The 25,574-nt window shown below is 47.1% G+C and overlaps 2 protein-coding genes across 2 annotated transcripts in view; one reads left to right on the top strand and one right to left on the bottom strand.

Moving 5' to 3' along the window:
• Positions 1–3,222, top strand: part of XRRA1 (X-ray radiation resistance associated 1) — a 37,060-nt gene extending 33,838 nt beyond the window's left edge. Inside the window, exons 18-19 of the mRNA XM_066619440.1 lie at positions 781–886; positions 2,326–3,222. Coding sequence (XP_066475537.1) covers positions 781–886; positions 2,326–2,570 — 351 coding nt within the window. The 3' untranslated portion in view covers positions 2,571–3,222. The remainder of the gene's footprint in view (positions 1–780; positions 887–2,325) is intronic.
• A 1,773-nt stretch (positions 3,223–4,995) lies between these two features.
• Positions 4,996–23,773, bottom strand: RNF169 (ring finger protein 169). Its single transcript, XM_066619438.1, has 6 exons — positions 23,476–23,773; positions 19,511–19,587; positions 17,163–17,306; positions 13,365–13,477; positions 13,068–13,164; positions 4,996–11,593 (listed from the first exon to the last, which is right to left on the bottom strand). The coding sequence occupies exons 1-6, from the start codon at positions 23,771–23,773 to the stop codon at positions 10,403–10,405; spliced, it is 1,920 nt and encodes a 639-aa protein (XP_066475535.1). The 3' UTR covers positions 4,996–10,402.
• Between the last annotated feature and the right edge of the window lie 1,801 nt (positions 23,774–25,574).

The following is a 25,574-nucleotide window of genomic DNA, read 5'->3' as shown; positions in this document are numbered from 1 at the left end:
AAGTTTCTGGAGGAAAAATCCATTATGGGGTACAAGCCATGATGTGTATGTGCAACCTCCTGATTTTAGAAATGGGCTATGTCAGAATGCCAGATGCAAGGGAGGGCACCAGGATGCAGGTCTCTTGTTATGTGGTGTGCTCCCTGGGGCATTTGGTGGGCCGCTGTGAGATAAAGGAAGCTGGACTAGATGGGCCTGTGGCCCGATCCAGTGGGGCTGTTCTTATGTTCTTATTTTAGCCCCCCCCTCCCCAGTGGCTGTTTGAAGACTTAAAAGGTCCACTCCTGGCCACTTTCCTCCGGTTAAATGCAACCCCCCCCCCCCAATCTCATGGGAACGAAGTCCATAGGCTTATGGTCCACTCTGTGAAGTTAAAAATTATTTTCTCTATGCCACATCTACGGCAGCATAGAGAAAATAATTTGTGTTGGCATTGTGAGTGCTGGCCCATTACACTCCCCATTACCACATTCATGTCCTGGCTGCTATGCCAAGGGTGACTTAAAGGTCTTCTGGTCAAAAGAGAGCACAACAGACCTCGTCACTCTCTCCCTGCTGCCAGCAATATTTTAGTGCAATTCAACTTTTCTGCCAATTTCTGTGTGCAGTGAGGGTACTTTATCACAACACCCTCACACAGGACCAAACTTGTTCCTGTCAAAAGAAGTTTAGGATTTAACATAAGACAACATGGGAGGCAAAAAGGAGCCTATAATGCATTCCAAAGATTGGTATGAGTGACTGGCAAGGCCAGCTCCCTGTAAGCTGTTTGTCCTGCAGGTCTTGCGGGTCCCTCCCCCACAGCCCCGGCAGACCAAAGAGCAAAAGCTGGAAGAAATCCTACACAAGATGAGGACCCCCACAAACATCTTAGAGGTTCCACTAGGTATGTACTCAAATGCAAACCCTAAATGCGTGGTTACAAGATGGCCCCCGAGGCTGATCAGGTGTGAATTCTGAAAGGTCCATGAGGTGGGATGGGCTGATGGGGAAATGGCAGAGGACACAGCTGGGGGCCCTGAAAGCAGGAAATGATGCTGTGTTTTTTCACCAAGGCTGCCCATGCTTGTATGTGTTTTCCCCCATGGTGCTAGTGATTTGGATGCAGGAATTTAGATTGAGGGGGGAAAAAACCCCTCTTGCACCAAGGCTTTCATGTGACTCATTCCCCCTTTCCCTGGCACAGCTACTTCTAAATACATTAAAAAAAATAAGAAACAATTGTGTTTGCCCAGATTTCCCACACATTTATTTTGGCTTGAGAGTCCCTTGACTGGAGCTCCTAGAGACTGAACCTGGAACTTGCTGAGTTTAAAGCAACATTTCCCAAAATTTTTTATCCCTTAATACAGTTTCTCTCTTAGTCCAGCAGTCCATGGAGTTGGTACACGTTAGAGGGACTGCTACTTCCCTGTGAAACATCCAGCCACCCCTCCTTTGGGAAGCCCTGATGTAAAGCATGTGTTCTACCATTGAATCATGGCACGTTCAGTGGTACTGAAGGCCTGCTTTACACAGTATAGGCACACAGACACAAGGTCATATGGAAATAGGGGATATGAGAATGACACCCATCACCGCTCCCAGTGTGACGGTAATACATCCATGTTCAGCTTCTTCAGGCAGCAGTCAGATAAACCAGGTGTTTGAGGGCCTCTTCCCCACTCCAAACAACTTGGTCAGGGAAACCTTCTCTCTCCCCAACACATTGGTCCTAGTTTTTCAATATGATGGTGTCCACATTCAGGGCACGTAGATATTTATGTTTCATTCATTGTCAGGGAAAAGCCATTAAACTGGGACTCAAGAATTTACAGATGTATAAGCAAGAATGCAGGCTTTGGTCCATCAAGTAATGAGAGACAGTGATGGGGTTTTAAAAAGTAAAGAATAAAATTAGTTTTAGCAAAGCAATCTGACCAGGACTGCATTTTCAGCAGGGCCTGCAACCACAAGGCACATGAGGTGTTCAGGGCTGAATTCAGCCATTTTAAGGTTCCATTTACAATATGTAGGCCTTTCAGTTACATGTATAAGCAAGATAACATGCAGTTGATGGCTACTGAAATCAGTGGTTTGTGTGCATAGGGGGAGGGGAAGAGGTATCTGTATTCCACCTAATACCCCCTACCCCCTTCTCCTATGGGTGGGAGAAGCAGAATATTACAAAGATGCCATATTTTTACATTTGCTTAATCAGTATAGCCTGTTAAGACTATAAAGTCTGGCCTTTTCCAACGCCAGTATTCAAAGTGTTGCATGCAGTTCAGCCAGTCCTGCATTTAATTCATAGCTGTGGAAAAATGGTGTTTCTCTTCCTTGTAGTGTGCATCTTGCGGAGGAGAAAGTCCAACTGGAGGGAATATCGAGAGGCCTTGGCCCTGCTGAAGGAATTCCAGCAGGAGTATAAAACTACAGTGGCAGCCTGTGGCATGGGCAGTGAGAGCAGAATAACTGGCAAAGCTGGCACCAGCCAAAGCAGGACACTCAGAGGTCTTGCTGGGATCAAGGCAAGTCAACAGCAGCGAAAAGAATCACCTCAGATCACCAAAGAGGACAAAGGACTTTGAGTCATCCTGCCTTAGAATGCAATTTCTATCCACCAAAGGACACAAGAACTGCATCTTTTAGAAGACAAAACACTTCAAATGTAGACTTAAAAAGCCACTGCTCCTGTTCTCAAAGATGTAAGAAGCTGCTATAAACCACCAGCAGTTGTAAGGGCAGAGAGGTTCTGCTTCTGAAATGCATGAGGCTGACTTACCTGATCCTTATAGAGATGCCAGAGTTGGAAGCCAATCTCAATGCCATTTCCATCTTAGTCACGTTCCTTGGAAAGATGCAGCAACCACAAATCGTACAATAAATAGCTGTGCGAGTGCTGGGCCTCTGGTTTTGTAACACATCTGCAGACCAGGCTCTGCTTTGAGAAGGATTATGACAGAAGAAACTCCATAGAATTCACTGGAGATCATGGTGAGAAATGCAGAGTGCTGGTTAGGGGACAAATGTCTACTCTTAATAGCACGCTGCAGCCTCCAACCTCATCCATTTTTCTCAGGGCCTTAAGATAGAATGGTGATAATCTCCCCCTCCCCAATTCCCATGGCTGGCTGGAAGTTGCCACAGTTCCCTGCAGGTTGCCTCAAACAGGCTTAAAAGGCTGCAATAGAACAGCTTCAGTTTGTAAGACCAACTTCTCCCATTTAGCAGTTAATAATAATACCCCCATTATACATTCATGGATGTTTCCTTTTTCCTTAGAGTGGAGCTCTAGAAAATTAAGGATTAAACTTTTAATTGCATTAAGTTCATTGAGAAGTTGATATTTTGATTTCATTAGCTAATCTACTCCAGAGAATAAGCACTTGCTACAAGTGGGTTTTCAGGTCATCCATTAACACACACACACACACAGTAGTAAGGCATGGGTTGAGTGCCACAGTATAGCCGCTTCTTGTGTCAGTGAGGCTAAGCTGGCACTCCCTGGGAAAGAAGTTGCTGGGCAGAAGATGACCTCTCCTTGTTCCACTTCTGAACACCTATGAGAAGCAGACCAGGCCTCACAAGAGTGTTCCAAGCACAGGACGTGCACAGAGAAAATGCATTGCACAAATTCAAGAGTTGATGAGGCTGGAAAGGACTAGAGACTTGGCTGGAATCTAAAGAGCCTTTTCTCCCCTCAAACATAAGAGCTGCGACCCTAAGTAAGGGAGAGCTTACTTTGAAAAAATTCAGTTCTGCAAAATTTAAACTGCACTGGAGTCATTCCATTCAAGACACAGCTTATTTTATTGTCACAGTCTCAATACTCAACTAAGGACGTCCTGTCCCTGCGACTGGCTGAGACAGCTTTCCTCTCACTTCTATAGGGGGAACACAGAGGATGCTGCATCTGGGGTCTGGATCCCTCAAAACATGCAACTCCAAGTCAAGAAGGGAGGGTAAATTTTACCCTTCCCTGTCTCAGAAGGCTTAGGAAGCTGCTTCACAACATGGCGGCTCAATGGTCCATCTAGCTCAGAAGAATCTGCACTGACTGGTGATGGCTCTCCACGGTTTCAGACCAGTGTCTTATAGCCCGACCTGGAGTTGCTGCTAGGCATTAGTCCAGGCAGAGCCACCCTGTCTCTCCCCAATAGCCAGCACCTCCAGGCACCAATGAGGAAAGGGACTTTTCCTTCCTCCCCAAGCTCTCGTCATTACCAAGGGGTGATGTTCCAGGAAGAAGTGGAAGCACTTACTATTTTACCCCCTGAAACTACTTGCAGGAAGGGCACTGCTTGCTGAGCCCATAGTTCTGCTGTTGGTAGGACCCAGGCTGTGTTTTATCAAGGCAGTAGGGACATGTGTGTGTGTATATGTGTGTTTCATTTCCTTCCTTTGGGAGAAGAGTAAAGGCACAAAGTCAAGTGTTGGGAAGTGTGTGCCACACATGGCCCCTGCCGGTTACTGTGCCTTAAGTGATAAGGTTTTACCACCAGACTGCCCTTTAACTTTGTTCCACACGACTCTGTGGGATTCCACGGAGGGACAGGTGAGCTCTCCCTGGGTTCGGATTCTTACCTTCACTACAGAAAGAACATTAGGAAATGTCTTTCTGTACACAAGGCACTGAATCTTAACTTTCAGTAAATTCTACAGAACTTTTATTTAGAAGACGGGAATGTGAAATAAACCTTCTGGAAACAAACCACCATCACCAAATCAGCACAAAAGCTGTGTTAAGAACATTCTCTCTTTCCTAATAAATTATGCTGAGCCAAGCATATGGGGATGGTTGGAGCCCGCAGCTCTGAACATGGGAACTCTTTCAAAACACTGTTTTCTCGGCTGTCTCGCTTTAGACATAGGCTTTCACTTAAAATGATGCATGCCATTTCATTTTGTAGTGCACAGCCTGGGCTAAACACTCACTTAAAAAATCACTGCAACAGAAGCAATGCAGATCACCCACATCCTCACCCCACACCTTTATCCAAAGACATAGGCTAGTTTCTCGGTAAACAGATTTGTTTTATTTAAAAAAAAATCTGATGAAGCCACAGTGATTCAGTTGTGATCTCAAAAAATGATGCTTTGTCTTGTACTGCACTGGTTTTCAAGTACCAAGCTGAGGATACACACCAAAGCACAAAATGATTTAAAGCATACCAGGGATGGGTTGGGACAGGGAAATGAAAGAAATGCAGCAAAGTGTATTTTGCTTGAAGCAGTCCAAAAGCAAACTTCAGAACCTAGGCATACATCCCATCAGTTGCAGCTAGGGCGGGGAGGGGGAAAGGAGCTTGCATAGTGAACAGCTAATTCTATACCTGTTTGCAGTGTTTTTAAATGGCTGGGAGAGGAATTATGTTTTCCTTCAGACTCCTAGATCACAACATTTAGAAAGACAGTGGTGCCATTTGTTGAGCTCATTGGACACAGTGCAGTTTTGATCACACTGCAGAGATCAAAATCTCATCGAGCAATGTTGTATCTTGACAGACATTCACATCCGCATTCAGATCCTAGATATGGAATGTTGAGACAGCACCTAGGTCTCTCTGAAAGCCAAAATGGGGCTTGGATGTCATCGTCCTGAAGGACAAAGTTCCTTGCCCACCTGGCAGATCAACACCAAGATGCTCACATGATCCCAGATGCCCAGCCGGAAGCAGTGGAGGCAATCGCTGAAACAATGCTCCAGGCCAGTTTTGCACATTATCAATGCATAAGTGTCTTTAAGGCTTCTACCTCCTCCTTCCTTTCTTTTCAGTGAGAGAAATACAACTACCTCTTTGACCAGTAGTTCATGACATGCCCACAATGCATATGAAGACACAGAACACAAAAATGCAATACAGTCATCTTACAAAACCCAACCTTTTGGCACTTTTTCCTTCATTTTTTAAAACTAACATCCACAATCAACTGACCCAAGAAGAACTTCAATCCGTCCTTTCCATCAAGGGATGCCCAGTAGGTCAGTCAGACTGTGTCTTTGGCAGTTGTACTCATTCAGCTATTGTCAAAAATCCGCACCCACCCCTCTCCTTGGGGCCACTAGGAAGTGCCATAAAGCAGTGCAACAGTGCAACCCATTTGGCCAGCCAACTGGCCTTTAAACAGAACCCTGGGGGGGAGGTAATCTACAAATAGCAACTTTCATAAAGACTAGAGCAAACTAGTACTGGCAGCAAGACCTTCCTTGATGTCAGTGAGTTGTGGAGCAGGCCCCCAACTATACTCTCCTCAGTTTGGAAGGCAGCAAGGGCAAAGCTCTGAGGCAGCTACATCCTACGTAATAACCAACTGGAGAGGGTCAAGAAGGGTACAGATCTCCCAAGGGCAAGGGGAAAAAGAACGGATAGGCACATTTTGAGGCCATTTAAGTGAGCAGCTAGGCAAACAGCAAACATAGGTTTCAACAAGAAAAGAGAGATAGCTACTTTTCAGAGGCCTTTGCTCTCTCTTCCTGGGGAACTGAAAGGGCCCCTTAAGGCCATTCCACAGCCTATATGCCCAAAGGGTTCCACACTTGTGCTGGAACTTAGTCATCCAGCACCATAAGCAGAAAGAACCGCCCTCCCGAGGAGCCAATACAGAAGTTAAGAGACACAGAGCTGCCTCCACGGCACCTCTTCGCTTTCTCTTATGAGAGGACATCATTGCACGCCTCGTCCCTCACAGGCGAATGATGCAAAGTAAGGAGGTGCACAATATGGGGACATCTGGACTCATATTTTAGACATAAGCACAAGAACAAGAAGCACTCCTCATTTCTCTAGTTTGGCCCTCAGATTGTTCAGACCAGTACATACCTCTGTTCTTTACATCCCTCATTCACATTTTCAGTCCACACACCCTGACCCACTCCCAGGTATACTGGCAGGCACCTGAAGACCAGGCGCTCATGCACAGATCCACTTTCAGAACACAACTTGCAATTTTATGCCGTAAGCTGGGAGAGGACAGCACTCCTCTGGGTCTTGTCTAGAGCCAAAGGATGTGCAAGTAGTTTGGGGCAATTTGGACTTTATCCTCACACTGCAGGGGAATTCTACCAGTCACAGTCACAAATTCTGCTTGGCATTTGGAAAGCCTCAGGAGCACCTAGAGTAGTTCTCAAATTCTTTCCATTCTGTGGAAGATACATTTTAGGTAGGTCTACATAATGTAATGCATGAATGAGAAGCACACATACTAAACAAGTACATTCCAAGAGCCAAGACTGGCTTCACCTCCCTTCCAAGTGTACTGGGAAATAGGCAACAGTACCTCTTCCATGACCTATGGATGTCCCTACAAGCAAGGCAGTGCAGCCATAAGCATCTGGTCTTCTCAGACCAACACGGACTGTGTCAGTTGTTCACACTGTACACCCCAGGACAAGTCCTGAAAAAGAAGGCTGATGCAGTGGTAGGATATGGTCACATGGACAAAATGCTGCTGCACCTCTGGGATACTTTCTAGTGGCCAGTATGAACTAGATGCTGTTCAGCCAGGGCGACACTACACAGCAACAGTCACAGGTCTGCAACACTCCCACCCTCTATACAGAATGCCAGTCAATTCAGACTTCCAGATAAGTGGTGCCTATTTGCACATTTGCAAGCCTGTTTGCATGCCTGTGTGCCACTACCACAAACAGCCTTGCTTCTCCTTGCTTTACAGTATCGAGCCAAGGTGTAGAGCTGTTCCCTACTGTACTGTATTACTGTTCATCTCCCACCATGGCGTAAAGTGGGAAAAACACAAATTGGCTCTCAAACGCCATTAGAACCAAGCCTGAAGCAACACTTGGCGTTCACAAGAGCAACACTGACCCCCTCATCACACGTCTGGAAAACTATCTTCAGTACTGTCAACAGTCTTTCCAAGGATGATCCTGGATCCCTAATTCATCCAAACTTACAACTTAAGATAAAGCTTTCCCCATGCACACACCTTGGTGAGACCATGTCACAGTTGTGTTCTGGGTTCGAGCACTACACTAGAAGAGGCACTGAACTAAAGCTACTTCCATCCAAGTAGACCTTTAGAATCAGCATCTAAACTGTCTTCCTTCAGATACAAATCTCTCTCTCTCACACTCTCTCTCTCTCTCTCACACACACACACACACACCTTTCTTAACAGTGAGCTACAGCCTTCCAGAGAAATGCATAGCTCCGCATCCATGAAGAAGAAAAGGCAATTGCAACAGACAAGCAGCCACAACAACTTATGCATATTGGGATAATATTGAATTGGGAGTTCTCAACAATAACAAAAAAACCTGATCATCTTCCTAGAGTCTCTTTTTAAAAAGGCAGATCAAATCAATAAAAATCCTTTTGGCTGCAGTTCTGTGCATACTTTACTAGGAAGAAAAGCCCAGTGAAATCCATCAGGCTTTCCCCCCCAAATATGCTCAGGATTTGGTTGTCTGGGTCCATGCAGTTCCAAGGAACAAACAACAAAAGTGAAACAGAAACCGATTTCATCCTGATTACATGAACAACACAAGACAGTCTGGACTTGGTTCAAAGCCCCTTGAAGGCAGGGCTATGGACAACCTTTGTTCTGTAGTTAGGCTGGTTTCAGAGCACTCACTTACATGCCACACCTGTCTGGTCCAAGCAGAAGTCAAAACTGATGCTGAGCAGTGCTAACTACAGAAGTGTCACATTTCAAGCTGACATTCATAGGACGTTTCCAGGCCTACCATGAAAATGCCACAAGGCAGAGCTGAAATGAGTCAGAGCTGAAAGGGAGGTCCTTTCCTGACAGTAACAAACACACCTGTTGAGCTGTGGAGACAGGAGCTGAAGAAGCATCATGAGGAGTAAGGCTGTTTTAGCTGCCCTCCCAGATGAGCACACCTCCTAATTCAAAGCAAAGACGATCTAAGTCTGAAAGCAACTTCTATAGGCACTATAGATTTTTGGACTGCTGTTTGCTTTGAGACTGCAGACTCTATGCCTTGAGAACAGCTTCTTTGACTCCAAATGCACTGGGACTACATATGATTAAAGGATTCAGTTGGGCTTTTGCATACATTTCCATAGCAAAGATGGAGCGCTTGCAGTCCTCAGGACCTCAATTCATCATGCCACTTTTAGCTCAAAGGGAGTTGAAAGACAAAGAAATACATTTCTCCCTTGGGCCTACACCAAGCTAATTAAAATGGCAATTTTTAAAAGAGTCACCACAAGCAACTTTTCCCTATCAACATTTGTACAATGAAGCAGCCTGGTGAAAGCTCTTTAATTTGGTAAAACACAAATTACCAGGCCCTTTCACACTAACAAAGAAATGTTAACTTTTGTTAACATGCAATCTTACCAGGAGAAGGGCCTTAAAGTAGATCACTATGTGCAAGTGGAGGGAGAAGTCATCTTGTGGTGATTTTTTCCACCTTAAAAACAGTCAAGTGACTTAGCTTATTCCCAATTCAAATACTGCTCAAAATGAACACCTCAACAGCAAGATACTGAACAAGGAGCTGAAGAAATCTGCACACACTCCACTGACATCTCATTCATGCAAAATGTTGGCACATACGTCCAGTTTCAGAAGTCATTTCTAAGTAACAGAGTTTGTAATCCCCCAAGGACACCTGCTGGGCTGCATGAAGGACAGCAGAGAGAATAGGTAATGAAACTACTTGAGTGGTAAGAGAGAACTGGGTGCACTTCCCTCTGTCTCCAGTTCTGCCTCTCCATCTCGAAGCGGGCTGTTCTGCCCTGCTGGTCCTACGCTACCAACAGCAGCCTCAGTTTAAAAAGTCACCTGCTGCAATGCACTTCTCCAACAGGGGACTCACTGGTGCAAATCAACTGTGCTGACATAAGAAGGCCAGTGCAACGAGCAGCTGCAGATGTTCTCTCTGACAATGGTTATTGATTCAGAATCAGGATAAGCAGCGGTTCATACTGAGCATTCAGATATAATACACTGTACATTTAAAATGTTTCTGTGTAACCAAAATTCTCCTTGCTGACCTTCCTCTCAACTTAAGGCTGCCCCTTAATTGCTTAGCAATTGACTTACAGAAAAACTGACAACTCCAAAACCACTTCTCACACCTAATGGACCAGACACTGGCACAGTGAAGATCCTGGAAACAGATCTTCATACCAGTGCAATCATGGCAGTTGATGCGAGTCTTGCATCCTCCTGATCTAAGCAATTTGGTCAAAGTGAACGTTGGAAGTGCTTCTGTAAGTGTTGTTTACAGGATTTGAAGCAGCTTCAGCAAGAGGAATAAAGAGCAGCCAACTGCTGCACCAAGACCCCAGCTCCAGCCTGAGCTGGATTTCACTCACTTCACCATCAAAGAGAAATGCAGAGGGGGCAGGAACGCAGCCACTCTTCCTCCTCCTGCTGAAGTTATTTCAACCAACCTCATCTAGAAGGCAACAACGATCAGTCAGTGCTACTTTGCACCCAGGGTGCTCTTTGACCGCAAGAAATACTGATCCACTCTCCCCTTCCGCCTCGCCACTATCCTGTTCTCACTATCAAACTTCCGCTGGAGTTGCAAGGCCAGCCTCCGGTCCTCCTCCTCCTGCTGCAGCCTCTGCTCTACCTCGCTGCTCTGAAGGGGATCCATTGCAGCAAGTGCTCCCTGGCAGGCTGCTTGCCTCAGTCTCTTGGCAGAGCTATGCTGCTCCAAGTGCTTCATTTTGCATTTCCTCTTTCGGCCCCACCTCAGAGGTGGGGGGTCCTCACCAAGGACTCTCTCAATACAGATGCCATTTTGTAAGCTGCTCAATTCACTCTCATTCAGATACTTCAGCGGCTTCTTTCCCATGGCCTTTGCAGGTGAGCCAAGGGTGCCATTCTCTGGGAACATGGAGTTGAGTCTCATGACCTTTCGGGTCACCATCTTGGCATCAATACTAAGACAAGATCCAGCCAGGTGGAGAGTTGGTTTTCTGTCGGAGACCTCTGAAGCTCTGGGATGGAGGAAGGTCTTGCTGGACTTCACTGTAGGTGCTGTTGGATCATCATCCACATCTCTCCTGATACCACCAATGCTCTCAAGATTTGCTGCACACAGAGAAGGCAAACAGTCCAACTCAGCCTGTGTGTGTATCACAGGATCCAGCTGCAGCGAGTCTTTCGACATGGGCAAGGACTCCTTGACAACATTCAGCAAGTTCATGTGAGGACTTGGATAATCTTCCCCTGTCTCTGAGGCTAGAGAAGTGAGGGTGGCTTTCGAGAGAGTCTTTTTGATCTGGCGTTCCTGAAATATCTGCTCCCATTTCTTCAGAATTCTGGGACTTGCCTCGTAGGTGGTTGGCTTCTGCAGGCTCCTGGTCAGATTCCTTGGAGTGGACTTGATAATGAGAGGACTCAACACTCTGCCATCAGGAAGCCGCTTGGGAGGAGTGCAAGGCGAGCAGACAATTGGCTTGAAGTGGTTGAGCTCTTCTGAAATGCTATCGTTGCTCTCGGGGCTGATAGACCGCTCTGGTTTTTGAAGGGTGGAGAGCAACGTGGCAGCACTGAAAACAAGACGCTTTTCTGCTGTCAAGTCTGGGGCCGAGAGGCAGCGATTGTTCTGGGCAGGAGAGAGAACCCCAAGTAGGGAGGCAGATGCACCAGTCAATGGATGTCCCTGCAAGACAAGCATTTATGTTCAGATCTGTTGAGACTCTTGTGCCTGAAGAGGATTCCGGGTAATAAATGTCCGTTAACATAGCCCTTGAAGCATGGTTACATGTGTGTTAATAGGCATGTGGGGAATGTCAGCTAGGACAGAGCACCTGTGGCATGGGAAGCCTTGTGGTGAAACACCCAATGACACATTCGCTCAACCATCCACATTCCAGAACATTTTAGCAGTGATGGGCAAGCTTAAGGGCACATTTAGGGAGAAGAACAGGGAATGCATTCACTTCAAGGCTATAGGCGTGTCAGAGAGTACACATTATAATCAGAATGGACAAAATCAACATACCAATTACTCCAGTTCCTATTGCAGGTGTTGTGTTTTTTCAAGCATTTGGTACATCCATTGTAGAACAGGCATTCCCTCATATCCAGAATTCATGGTTTCAATTATTCACGGATTCCCCCCAGTACCCTCTTGCTTAGACAAAGAACATTTTTGCTTCTCTGAAGAACGCGATGTGCAGGCATCCAGCCTGCAGGCTAGAGGGAAACTACCAGAGTGTTAACAGGAAGCAGGAAGTGTCCTGCTTCTCCTTAACACTGTGTCAGTCTCTTCCCTTAGTGTGCAGGTTGGTTGCCTGCAAATCTCATTCTTCAAGGAAGCAAAAATGTTTGCTGTCTAAACAAGAAATACCTGTGCTTATGGCACACAAAGGTACTGGGTGCAGGAGCTGCTATTTTTATAGTGTTCCCGATATTCACAGTTTCTATAGCCATGGGTGAGTGCATGGAACAGAACCCCTGTGGATACTGTGTATATTGTAATCCCAACACATCCTAGAGACTGGAAATCTGAGAAATTCTGGCTTTCCCAGGCCTTCTATCCTCTCCTGTAATGTTCAGAGACAGGGGGAGACCAGCTACACACACTCCAGGCTGCTAGAGAATATGGACCAAGGCCCTACATCAAAACAAATACACAGATAAGTACTCCCCCCCTTCCCACTTTCAGAGATACAATTTTGTTTTCCCCCCCCCAAAGAGTTTTATAGCACCATAAAGATTAAATGACTTATTTCAGGATGAGCTTTCATAGACTACTTCAAAAGCATGAAGTGACAGTCTCATTGAACAGACATGCATATACATAGGTACAGGAAAAAATAGTGACAGATGTGGTTCAAAAGAGAACGTCATTTCATACATCTGGTAAATGGACTGTAGCTCACAAAAGCTCATGCTGAAATACATGTTACTCTTTAAGATCGACTTGCTTTCCTGCTACATACTACCTTAGCTGCCACTCTGGAAGACACTTTGAAAAACAGATAGTAAGCAGTCATAGTATCTTTGTCCACCTATAGCCCTATGTACATAGTAAAGGAGTCCATCAGGACACATTGACGTAGGAGGGCTGGGGGCATTTTCAGGCAGTGGAATGTGGTTTCAACGGCATTTTCAAAAACACCATCAACTACCTTTGCTCTGACTGGAGCTGATCTTTGTCTGCTCTTGGATCTATCCCGGAGGGTATCATTACAGCTCTGACTCCTTTCTAGTTTGGAGGTTAGATTTCTACAAATATTAAAAACAAAAGTTTAGAACACCACACATGTGCACACACACAATGTCAAGTTAATAAAGCCACCAAGATGTCATGGTAAAACAAATGTTCCAAGAACAGAATTGGGACCTTTCCACACACATTGCCTGCCACAGCTATTCCCCCTTCTTTCTACTGGAGCTTTCCTTCCAAAGTCTGAACCAGAACTTACCCTGTCAGTAATGCAAATGAGTAGGTGCTCCCCTTGGAGACAAAAGCTGACCGATGTGCTGATTTGCCCTGGAATGGCTCCTCATTCTCAGAATCGGAGAGATGTTCAGGAAACTGAAGTTAATCAAGGTAAAATTAGCTGACATACAAACAGCTTCACTCTGGTATTGCACATCTTCCAATACTGTGCTGAGGCTCAGTCAGCAGTTACATAGGAAGCGGATACTGAACAGAGTACGATTTGACAACTGTAACCAAAACTTAAGACAAGATCTTTAGTTAATCTAAGGGTGCAATTCTATTCTTACAAAACCCCAGTCTGGAACAGGCAAGGATTTGGGGTTAGCACCCAGCACTGTTATGTTCAGAGATCCACGGTTGTATCTCCAAAATTCTACTAATGCAATCTAGTTGGTGAAAAGTCCCAAAATGGATGGAGAAGTGGACATGTCATGGGCAAGGCACAGTGGATCGGTTTTGCATCATCCCATCCCCCCCCCCCAGACAAGAGCCATCCTTCAAACAATGCTCTAAATCAGGGGTGCCCAAACCCCAGCCCGGGGGCCACTTGCGGCCCTCAAGGCTTCCCAGTGCGGCCCTCAGGAAGCCCCCAGCCTCCAATGAGCCTCTGGCCCTCTGGAGATTTGTTGGAGCCCGCACTGGCCCAACGCAACGGCTCTCAGCATGAGGGCAACTGTTCGACCTCTCACGTGAGTTGTGGGATGAGGGCTTCCTCTCCTGCTTGCAGTTTCATGTTTGTGATGCAGCCATGTCAGCAAAGGAAAGGACAGCCTTGCTTTGTGCAAGGCCTTTTATAGACCTTGAGCTATTGCAAGACCTTTATTCATTCATATAAGTTCATCTTTAATATAATCATTTATGTAAACTTATGTAAATTTATTCAAATTTTAAATGTAAACTAAGTTTTCCCCCTGGGCCCCGACACAGTGTCAGAGAGATGATGTGGCCCTCCTGCCAAAAATTTTGGACACCCCTGCCCTAAATTATACTGCCTTTGAAGTCCATGTAATTCCAAATAAGCTCAGAAGAGACAACAGAGAGCAGCAGAATGCCCCCAGATAATACCCCTGCTACACTACTCTGCAACCAATCACAGCACACCAACCCCAGCCCTTAAACATCTGCTAGAGAAACCAGAACTCAGACAAGGCAGGCAGCTAAACCCCTCTGGCTTCATGTCATACACATTTGCAGTACAAGATGGTGAGTGTTAGTGATGGAAACTATGGACAAAGGCCACTTTGCACAAACAGCCTGCTGCCTTCAAAATGTATACAGAGTCTACTTTGTGAGCATGTCTCTCTTCTCAGAACTCTCATTACAGGTGCCTTGCCCTAGGATGTCTCCACACACCAACATCCAACACTCCCCCATCCCAACAGGGCTGCAAGAACAATGCAGCCCACATCACTAAACAAGGCAGGAGAGGGAACGCCATGTCTCAAAGTATGAATGCTGCATCTCTTTCCTTCTCCACTCCCTCTCTTGAAAATTGTCAAATGTGGCTTCGCTATAAACTGTGTTGGGTAATCATTCCTTTTCTAGTGCAATAGCAGCAAGTACATGTTCTCTTTTGGTGAATGCCAGGCATAAGAACATCAGAAGAGACCCGCTGGATCAGGCCAAAGGCCCATCTAGTCCAGTTTCTTGTATCTCAGTGGCCCACAAAATGCTTCATGGAGCACAAGAGACCCTGGAGTTGTTGCTACTGCCAGCTAAACATTCACTATGAGCTTTGGTTTTTCAGGACTGCAGCATTGCCACATGGGGCAGAACAGTCACTACACACAAGTTCCACTGCAACTCCCCAAATAACACACTTTCTCTCAACAGGAAACTCAACATGCACACTTATGCCACTCAGGTGGTACCATTCAACTGCAACATGGAGCATGCACTCTAACCCAGAGTCCATGCATTGCTGCTACTGCAGTTCTCAATATTCTTTGTGCCTCTTTACTCTCCACAGACAGCTTTTCAATGGGGCAGAGAACACAAGAGATGCCACATCCTACAAAGGATTCTTCCAGCATGCTGGAAGCAGTGACCAATTTGATCCCATTTGTTGCTCTGTACGGCTGCTGACCTGCTTGTTCAAGACAGACCCCTGTGACTTTGCAGAGTGCTTGACAGCAACAGAAATGGTGCAGCTAGACCGCACTAATTCTACTACCTGCTTTATATGCTGGACTAGTATAGGAAACAGACTCCAGTTATGTAACCAGCCCAGTATCTTGAGTATAGGTTCACCCTTCCCAGTCACATATTGCAAATGTGGTTAAATTAGGAAAAAAATAGACTACTAAACTATTTTTGGCACAAAAGTTTCATTAAAAACATGTTTGTGGATGAAACACTGCTTCATCCAGATCACAGAAATAGTTTAACCACCTACCACAAGAGCACTTTAACTCCAATTTCCGCCTCTGCTCACTGATCCTGCACAAAGGGGGTTTTATGCAAGAGGTTTCCTTATAGATGCTGCCCTAAGGCTGTGAGCATAAACACACATATGTGGAAGCCATTTCGTCTGGAAATCAACAGGGCTTACTTCCAATTAAGTGCATTTTAAAGTTAGAGCTCCAGGCACAGAGTTTGGTACACCACAAATAAATGTGAACTTAAGAACAGACCAGCCGGATCAGGCCATACGCCCATCTAGTCCAGCTTCCTGTATCTCACAGTGGCCCACCAAATGCCTCAGGGAGCACACAAGACCGTAAGAGACCTGCATCCTGGTGTCCTCCCTTGCATCTGGCATTGTGTGATCCAAGCTCTACTGAGGCTCCCAAGTATTAACTTGGAGCTGCACCAGATATCAGCCCACCTTCCTCCACCCTCACCAGCTAATTTCCTCAACCTGATCCATCTGTCTTCAGGCATGATCCATGGTTCTGATCAGAAGCCTCGCTTTGGATCTCTGTAGACCAAAACATGGGCAACTCCACCCCGAACAGTTCTACACAGCTGACTAACCAAATCTGCACAGTCCATGAAGCTGATTTCCCCACAGAGTTTCTCAGACTCTTCCCAGAGTCTGGGGCTGTTTCAGAGGCAGCAAGGTTATCTATTCACCCCTGAAGACACCTCTACAGTGCAGCATCAAATGGTGTTTGTTTGAATCTTTAGACCAGTGGTTCTCAAACTTCCCAGGAGTTTTATTCCAGGGGTCTTTGCAGGGGAGTGAGTGAGGGCAGAAACATTATCTCCAAGATCACGTTGCTAATAGGGATGGTGCTTTTATTTATAGGTGGCTGCAGGAGATGCGAGGAGCCCCATGCAGCCCTCCGATGCTTAGAATGTTGAAAAAAGCAGGCGCAAAGTACTTCCTAATTATGAACGCAAAGAGGAAATGCTCTGTTCCCACTTTTGGGGAGCCCTGCAGAGCCCTGCTCCCCACACCTCCTGCAACATCCTGCAGCCACATGTAAGTAAAAGCACTCCCCTTCCAGTCCCGTTAGCAGCGCGATCCTGAGAATCACTCCTCCCCCACCCCTTAAAGGGACAAGGGACCCTTTAAGAGAACTGCTGGGTCACGACCCACCAGTTTGAGAACCACTGCATTAGACAATGAAACTTCAGTGTCAGACCAAACTTCTGTCAACCGGTATATTCAACTGCTGTTGGAAAAGCATACAAGATAGGAAAGAAGTGCTGTGAAAACATTTTCTTTGGTTCCCTACCTCACCCAAATATGCTAGAATCCTGCCTATCCTGAACATGAGGGTATCTGGGAGGAGTAAGAGGAAGAGAGATACAACAACCATATATTACTTACATGTTCTTGAGTCATTTTGACTACTAAGGAGTCCTCTTTTTTCAGGTCTTCTGTCTTTCTCCTCCCTGCTTCAGGATCTTCTATAATGAGCTTGTGAATAAAATCCTCAGAGGTTCTCTCTTCTTGCAATTTTTCATCCCTTAGCTAGAAACAGAGGAAAAAGGCACCAGTTTTATTTGCAGACAAGGAGTTGAAATGGAACTCAGCAGAAGAACCCTTTGCTGCTTGGATGAATGTGGAGCTCCTCTCCTTGACTTTCACCAAGCAGCAGGAGTGCTTTTCTCTCTCACACTCTGGAGGTCTCCATAATGATTTATAAGAAGTGAGGTTCTGCTGCCTGGCAAGTGCTAATGAACTATGGCATCCATTTCATGGCACAGGTGAAGTTAGGTGAGGAAGAGCCTTCCAGTAGACCAGCCCACGCTGGTCTTGCACCCCTTGTGAGGAGGGGGGTGGCACCAAGCAACACAAGGACCATAGACAGGACCTGCTGGAGCTCTGGGTACATCAGTCACAACTCGGCAGCTACAGTGCCAATGCCGCTTCAAGCAGGACAGCCAGCAAGCTGAGTTGGATGAACAGGGCCTGCCCTTTCTTCACCAATCATCCAGTGCAATACTTCTAGGTATCTGGAAATTACAGGATCTGGCCATTTTAGAACAGCTATGTTGGCATAAGGTGTAAGTGAGGGTCTAGTGGGCACAGAGACAGGGACAGCAATGTTGCACCCAGAAAGAGCCATATTGCTCCAGAATATAGATACAAACCAGAAGTGTTTGAACATACTCGGTTCTTCCAGTGGCCATCTGTGTTGGGGAGTTTGCTAACTGGGCAAAGAAGCACCTTTAAAGTGGTGTCCTTATATTTAGCAGGGAGCAAATGTCCCTCATCCCAGCATGTGTCTTTTTGATGGCTGTTGCTGGTGTCTCTTCTGCATGCATGCTTTTAATTGTGAGCTCTTTGGGGAGAAATAACCATTTACTAATTTTACTGTGTAAACCACTTTGTGAACCACTCCTGTTGAAAAGGGGTATACAAGTATTCTTAATAATCATAGTTCCACACATGCATGGAGCCAACTCCAGGCAGTTCTACACATGGGCAGTGCTCCAGAACACGAAACAGCACCAAGAACTGGTTAGAGCTGAGCTGACATCCAGACAGGTTTATACAGTGGATATCTCTGCCAGCACGATGAAAAGTGATGCGAGCTTTGCCAGAGGCGGGAATTTCCCTGAATGCTCACATGCCAGGTCCCAATTTGGAAGCAGATAATTAAATAACACAGTGGGAGAACAAACACGGATAACCTTCTGGAGCATTATCTAAATTTTAGAATTACTTATTATAAACCATACATAACCTTTCCACACTCAACCCACTGCTCCCAAACTCTCAAAACAGATCTTATTATACTTCTGTGGAATCTTTGAGCTGGTACAGCGGCTGAGAGACTGCTGCAAACCAGAACTTCCCTGGTTCAAATCTCATCTCTACCAAGAGGTGGGCCCTCCCTCTCAGCCACTGCTCCTCACCAGCAACACAGGACAATTACTGACCTAAGTTACAGGTATGTTACAAGGACATTAACAAGATGATACATTGTAGTGACAATCTAACTTCTCCCTATTTCTTATCTTCCCCACTTATTTTGGACCCAAAGAGACTAGATCAGGGATGTCAAACATAAGGTCTGTGGGTCAAATGCAGCCCCCAGAAGAAATTTATCCAGCCCCCATTATAACTGGGCTCTCCTGGTGTGATAATTGGGCTCTCTCATATATTGAAAATATGAGCAAGTCTTGCATAGTTTCTCTTCTGTCATTTGTAGCTAATGAGTTTCCATGTGAGAACAAAGTGCTTATTTCTGGTCATCACCTGCTTAATGATGTCACTTTCTGCTTAATGATGTCACTTCTGGCCTTCAGCAGGCACTGTGAATGCTAATTTCGGCCCTCTGTATGAAACGAGTTTGACACTCCTGGACTAGTTTGAACATTAACAGGAAGCTGCTTCCTGTTAACGTTCAATCTAGTTTCTTCAAGCATTCAGGCTGCCTGCATGTGCTATAAGATTGCATGTTTATCATGTTCTGTAAAAGAAAGAAACACTTCGCTCTGATGAGCATCTAAACAATGTTAATTGGTGTGTGTGGGGGTGGGAAATAACTGAATACTGGATCCACTGATACGGGGGATGCCTGTACGATAAAACAAACAGCAAAGAACGTCCATCACTTCTAGCACATAACCAAATATGCACTGGGAACATGTGGTAGTTGCTGTTAGCAACCATTTTAAATACCAAGAACCACAGCTCTAGAGTTGCTGAGACACACTACAGCATACCTTTCGCAGGTGGCTTCTATATTCCTCATGAAGCTCCCCAGGCTTGCTTAGTATGATGGGTGCTCTAAATACGAAGTCTGCAGAAAGAGAGAAAATGCTCTTTAGCACTGTGAACACTTGCATCAGTGCTACATAAATTCAGAAAGATACAGTATTATCAGGAATACACATAACCCTGTACAGGTACCTGCCACAAGGAGGTATATCCACTTAACCAATACATATTGAAGTAATGGTAACATACAGAGTAGCCCTTAGCCTCACAAGGATATCCACACTTCAAGCAAACACCAGAAAGGCAGTGAAGACTGTAGCCTTCCACTGTAAATGTGGCTCTTATTAGTACACCCTGGGCACACATACAGTGGGTTTTATTTTCCAATAGCAAGATGTTCCGTTACCTCCTGTGCTTTGCCTAAGTGGGTTTAAAAGTCACTCTCCCTTCTGCAAAAGACATGCCTGGACAAGTTACTTTCTGGAATCAGAGAAAACTTTCAGAGGAATTTGAGACAAAGTCATCTAAAAAACCATCCTTTTTCACATAAGTGATCATCTGATCTCAGCATATACAGTTTGTTGATATGATACTGAAAAGCAGAAAACACTAAATCCAAAATGAGTACAATCCCTTTAGCTAGCTTTAAGAAAGCTTCCATATACGGCCTTTGTTATAAAGCACCAAGCCCATTCCAAGATGACATAGGCATGTTTTTGTTCAAGTACAAGCTGTGCATGGACATGACCCTACAAAGGAAAAAGCAGGTCATCCTAAAGAAAGAATACATCCACAACACTTCACCCTATGCTGACTTTTGTTTACTCCACAGTATCAACCAAATACCAGCATTTACCAACTCATTGCCTCTTTCCAAAAGGGGTAAAACAAGGGCTCAACTGCTGAGGTGAAGTAGCAGAAGCAATGACAGGATGGGACCAATAGCAAGGAATGCTGCTAACACACTTCTGTCACTCTCAATGCACACTGTAAGGATCCAAGCTGGTCAACTGGAAAACATCAGAGACTGTGGCAGGCAACCCTTTGGATTCTAGTTACAAGGCAAAGCCTCACTAATCCCTGGGAACAGGAGAAATGGGCTCACAATTCTTTCCTTTCATTAAAACCAAGGTGGACCTGGCTCTGTAGAGGTCCAACACTGTGCTACATAAGCCAACCACAACCATCCAAGATTGATTTTCTCAGATTTACAGAACAAAATCCAGTTTCCTCCTTCAGAAGTGCAATTCTTATAATCATCTGTTACTGTCAAGTCATTGGGCCCAATTCTAGTCTTGACCTTGCACTTTGTCTTTGTTTAAGAATCTGAATTAGGTGGAGAAATTCAATGGTTTTCGCCATTCAATTTCTCTCTTGCGTCAAAGAAACAAACTAGTATAATGAAACAATCAACTTTTAGCTTCCATCAGAAATCCATTCACATTTTGAATCTCTCTCCTAATAACGTTCTCATTTGTGCAAACCAGAATCAGTTCATTCTACCCACAGAAAATTCAACAAGCAAAACAACCAGAGTGGGTTCTAAAGTAGCACTGTGGCACTGCCCCCATTCATGCTGCATTTCCCAGGTTTTGACTTTGGTGTGCACAAGGATACCAGAATACTGATTGTTGTTCATCGTTTCATTTATATTTATGCACTGAGCAACAATTGTAGTCCACATTAGGAATTCACAGGCTACAAAATACAGGGCAGTAGTCACTCCACAAGTTATTTAAGAAGAAACAGTCAGACAGAAGATTATTGGGTGCATTCATTACGATACATGTTACCTCTTGTCTCATACAAACATAATTTAAAAGAGGACTGGCTAAATTTATGGAGGAAAAGCCCACCACAGATTACAAGCCATGATGAGCATCTGTAACCGCTAGGTTTTAGAGGCAGCCTCTCTCTTTATGCTAGATGCAAGGGAGTGGCAACAGGATACAGGTATAGTATAGTGTCTATACTATAGATATAGTGGTCTAGTGGACCACTGCGAGATATAGGAAGCTGGACCAGATGGGCATTTGGCCTGACCCAGAATGTGGCTGTATGTTCTTACAGCCACAACCCCTGACATTCTAACTTTGTAGGCAGGTTTTGCTTTTGTTTTTAAAAATAGAAGTACATTCAGCCTTGAGCAGTAACCTAGGGGGGCTTACCACCTCAGCAACACCAAGGTCAGACACCATCTTGTAGACACAGACATCTCAATATATCATCATGTTGTAGGCTACCAAAAAACTCTTGTTTCTCTATCACACCATGCCATTCACTCAAAAGACTTCCAAGAACAGCACTGCACAATGATAACCAAGTTCTCTTGAACATTCACATGCAGTGCTTCAGTGCATAAGGTCAGGGGCACCATGTCTCTGGAACCAGCTGCAAGAAGATCTGAGTGCACCTTCCTCTGAGTTTTGGGGGGGGGAGTTGAAGACCCCTCTATTTCACCTGGCTTTTGAGGAGGGAGATACTCCCTAGGGACCCCTTAACTTTTTATGCTGCTTTATATTATTTTGCATGCTAACCTGCTCTTTTACTGTTATTTTAAAATTAATGGTTTTTATTTTAATATTTTATCTGATTGATTTTCTTCCTATGTGTTTATCTTTTGTTTTATACCACTCTGGGTTTTTAGAAAAGCTGCACAGAAATTCTTTAAACAAATAAATAAACAGCCCAATCCTGAGCGAAAATGGCTACCGCTGCATCCAGTGGGCCCTGGGAAGCAGCTGGAGGGGACTTTTGTTCCCTTCTACCAGGGAAAGCCCCAAGCCCCACAATGGAGCTTCTGAAGTCTGTGCCAGCTATTTTGCTGGTGCAGACTTGAGAGGCTCTGTGTCTGGCCTGAAGGCCTACATGGAGTTCTCGATCCAGCGGAACTGCAGCAGAGCTCCATGGGTCACTGTGAGATACAGGAAGCTGGACTAGATGGGCCTATGGCCTGATCCAGTGGGCTGTTCTTATGTTGGGGTATGTCCCCCACCCCAACAAACACCTCTGGCGCCCTGAGCTTGTCCCTTGCTCCAGGTGGCATACAGCTGGCGCTGCACTCAGTGCAGATTGCAGATGGGCTGGCACCAGCACTGACCTGGCGCCAAGTGTTGCGGGCATGCCTTACAGCACATTTGCGACACCCAGCACCAGCATAAGGCCTGCACAACGAGCTCAGGATTGCACTCTAAATAAATAAGACACAGGCAGCCCAATCCTGCGCTCCTGGCTACAGCAGCACTGAAAATGGCTGCCACTACATCCTGCACATGTCACAGGCAATGCAGGCGGCTCCGTGGGAGAAGGGGGCTTTCATTCCCTTCCCTCAAGTTCCTGAGTTCCACAGACCAACTACAGGCTGGGTAAAGAAATATTTTCGTTAGTTCCAACACTCAGCTTTTGTGGATGTCCTGGTTCTGGTGTTGTGTGACAGAGAAAAGGGCATCCCTGTATCCACCACATCCTGTGGCAAGGAGTTCCCCAGACCAACCACATACTGAGGAAAGACGTTTCTTTTGTCTGTTCTGAGCCCTGCCCCACACTCGGTGCTGGCGGCTGTGCCCCGGTTCTGGCACTGAGCAGAGGGAAAGCGCGCCCCTCCCCCGGCCTGGCAGAACCACAGTCAGAATGCAGGCCGGGGCTCTCCACGGCGCCTACTCCCGAGTCAGACGCCCAGCAGCGGCCCCGAGGCGCGGGACAGGAACAGCAGCCCGCGTCACTTCGGAGGCGGCCAATGGACACGCGTCCATTCCCGCCTCGGGCGCGCGCGCTCGCTGGCTCGCTCCCGCGGGGGCGCGCACGTTCCAGCACTGGATGCCCCCGAAGCGCTCGCGCCTGTCACACCGGTGTCAACAACGCCACGGCGCGCGCGCGCGCGGCCGCCTCGGCCAGGTCCCGAAGGCTCCCGCGGCTGACACGCGTCTCCGCATTCACACGTTACGCGTCACGCACTCGTGCGGCGCCGCACCTCGCTCTGCCTGGGCCGGGGGCGGCGGCTCTCCTTCCGAGGCGGGCTGCGGGCGCCGGGTGGGGGCGGGGGCGAGGCCGGCCAGGCGGCTGCGACAGAGCGGGCGGCCGGGGCCTGGCAGGGCCGGGCAGGCGCAGCGGCAGCGCGGCCCCTCGGAGTCTGCCGCTGCCGGCGCCTCCGCCTCCTTCTCCGCAGGCCCGCCCCGGCGCTGCCCCCTCCTGCCCCGGCGGAGCAGCGGCGCCACCGACACCGCGGCCCGCACACCCAGCCCCGCCGCCGCGGCCGCCGTCGCCGCCATTTTCTCGCGGCGTGGGGGGAGGGAAGTGAGCCGCGGCTCGGCCCCGCCCCTAATCCATATTCATGAGGCAGCCTTCCTCGCCCCTTCTTTATATAAGCCCGGGGAGGCCACGCCCATAAGGAGGGCGGGGATGCTCCTGCCCGCCTGCCTCGCCCCTCCTGATTCGTCAGCAGCAGCGGCAGTTGCTTCAGTGACCGTTATCTCAACAACCGTTGCTGAACCCCGCCCCCTGTTTGACTTTCCCTCCTCCTCTCAGGGAGTGCGTGGGTGGGGGCTGGTGAGGCTGAGCCTCCCCACTGCAGTCCTTCAGAAAGTGCTGCTGCTGTGTGAGGTGCTCCAGTCACGCGCTTGGCCTGAGTGTGCCTCCCACCTCACACAGCACTGCCCTCTCAAAGGACTCCAGTGGGGAAGCTCTGCCTCACCTCATGCCTGCCTGAGAGGGCCACCGCCTCCAAGGTGCGATGTGGTCGAACTGTGCTTGCCCACGAAGTGTGTGGGTTGAGTGTGCCTGTGTGCCTCACACAGCAGTGGTGCTTTCCAAAGGACTCCAGTGGGGAGGCTCTGCCTCATCTGCCTCCCCACACCACGCCTCAGAGGCAGGTGTGAGATTAGCAAAACGGAGGCATTCGCCACCCTGCCTCTGCTTCTGTTTTGCTCTCCCCCCCCCCCGCCTGGAATGGCTCCAAAGTGGAGGGCCTATTGCATGCCGCAGTGAGGCTCCCTGCAAAACTTCGTGCTTTGCACCCAGTCCAGCTACACCACTGGTAACAACTCCCTCCCCACACTCCCATCTAAATGGCCGGAATCACCTTTCCTGTCGAAAGCACTTTCTCTCTTAGGCAGCTCAGCAAAAGCAAGCCACAGCCTGGCTCCCCAGACCAGCGAAGTCTCACATCAGCGAAGGGCAAGGGCAGCAAAAGACCCTGCTTGAGAGGAGTGGGCTGCTTTTATAGAGCTCCTCAGATATTTCTAGAATCATGTCCAGGATAAGGAGAAGCCTTTGCTGCTGACAAGTTCTCAGCAACTGCCTTTCCCACCTTTTTTCTCCCCTTCTGGCCATTTACAATCTTGGGGGAATTAAACAGAGGATTAAACAAGGTGAAAAATATTTAGGCACGAAGGACCAGTGGCTTAGCAATCGGGGTGGCCTGCCTTGAGTACCAGGCTGGAAGGGGTACTGCATGAGGCCCAGCCAAGATGGCAGCAGCTGGCACCCTTCATCGGCAACTTGGCAAACCTCTGAACAGTCGCTTCTTAGCTCCAACTGTTGTTCATAGGAAAACACACTGCAGCACGCTCTGCTTCCTGAAGGGGGGCATCCCCAGGTCTCTTCCAGGTATTGGGACATTTGTCCCCATACCCAGGGTAAGCCTCTGACACCTAAACCGGTCCCTTTGGACCTGCAAGTGGTCCTGGGAAGGCGGATTGAGATCAGGAGGGGGATAGGATAGCAGTGGAGCTGCTGTAACCCACAGCTCCCTCTTTACATAAGAACATAAGAACAGCCCCACTGGATCAGGCCGTAGGCCCATTTAGTCCAGCTTCCTGTATCTTACAGCGGCCCACCAAATGCCCCAGGGAGCACACCAGATAACAAGAGACCTCATCCTAGTGCCCTCCCTTGCATCTGGCATTCTGACATAACCCATTCCTAAAATCAGGAGGTTGCGCATACACATCATGGCTTGTACCCCATAATGGATTTTTCCTCCAGAAACATGTCCAATCCCCTTTTAAAGGCATCCAGGCCAGTCGCCATCACCACATCCTGTGGCAAGGAGTTCCACAGACCAACCACACG

Source organism: Tiliqua scincoides, chromosome 3 (assembly GCF_035046505.1).
Source record: "Tiliqua scincoides isolate rTilSci1 chromosome 3, rTilSci1.hap2, whole genome shotgun sequence".
Classification (NCBI taxonomy): Eukaryota; Metazoa; Chordata; class Lepidosauria; order Squamata; family Scincidae; genus Tiliqua; species Tiliqua scincoides.
The sequence above is the reverse complement of the archived record's forward strand: the minus strand, read 5'-3'. Positions and strand labels throughout refer to the sequence as shown.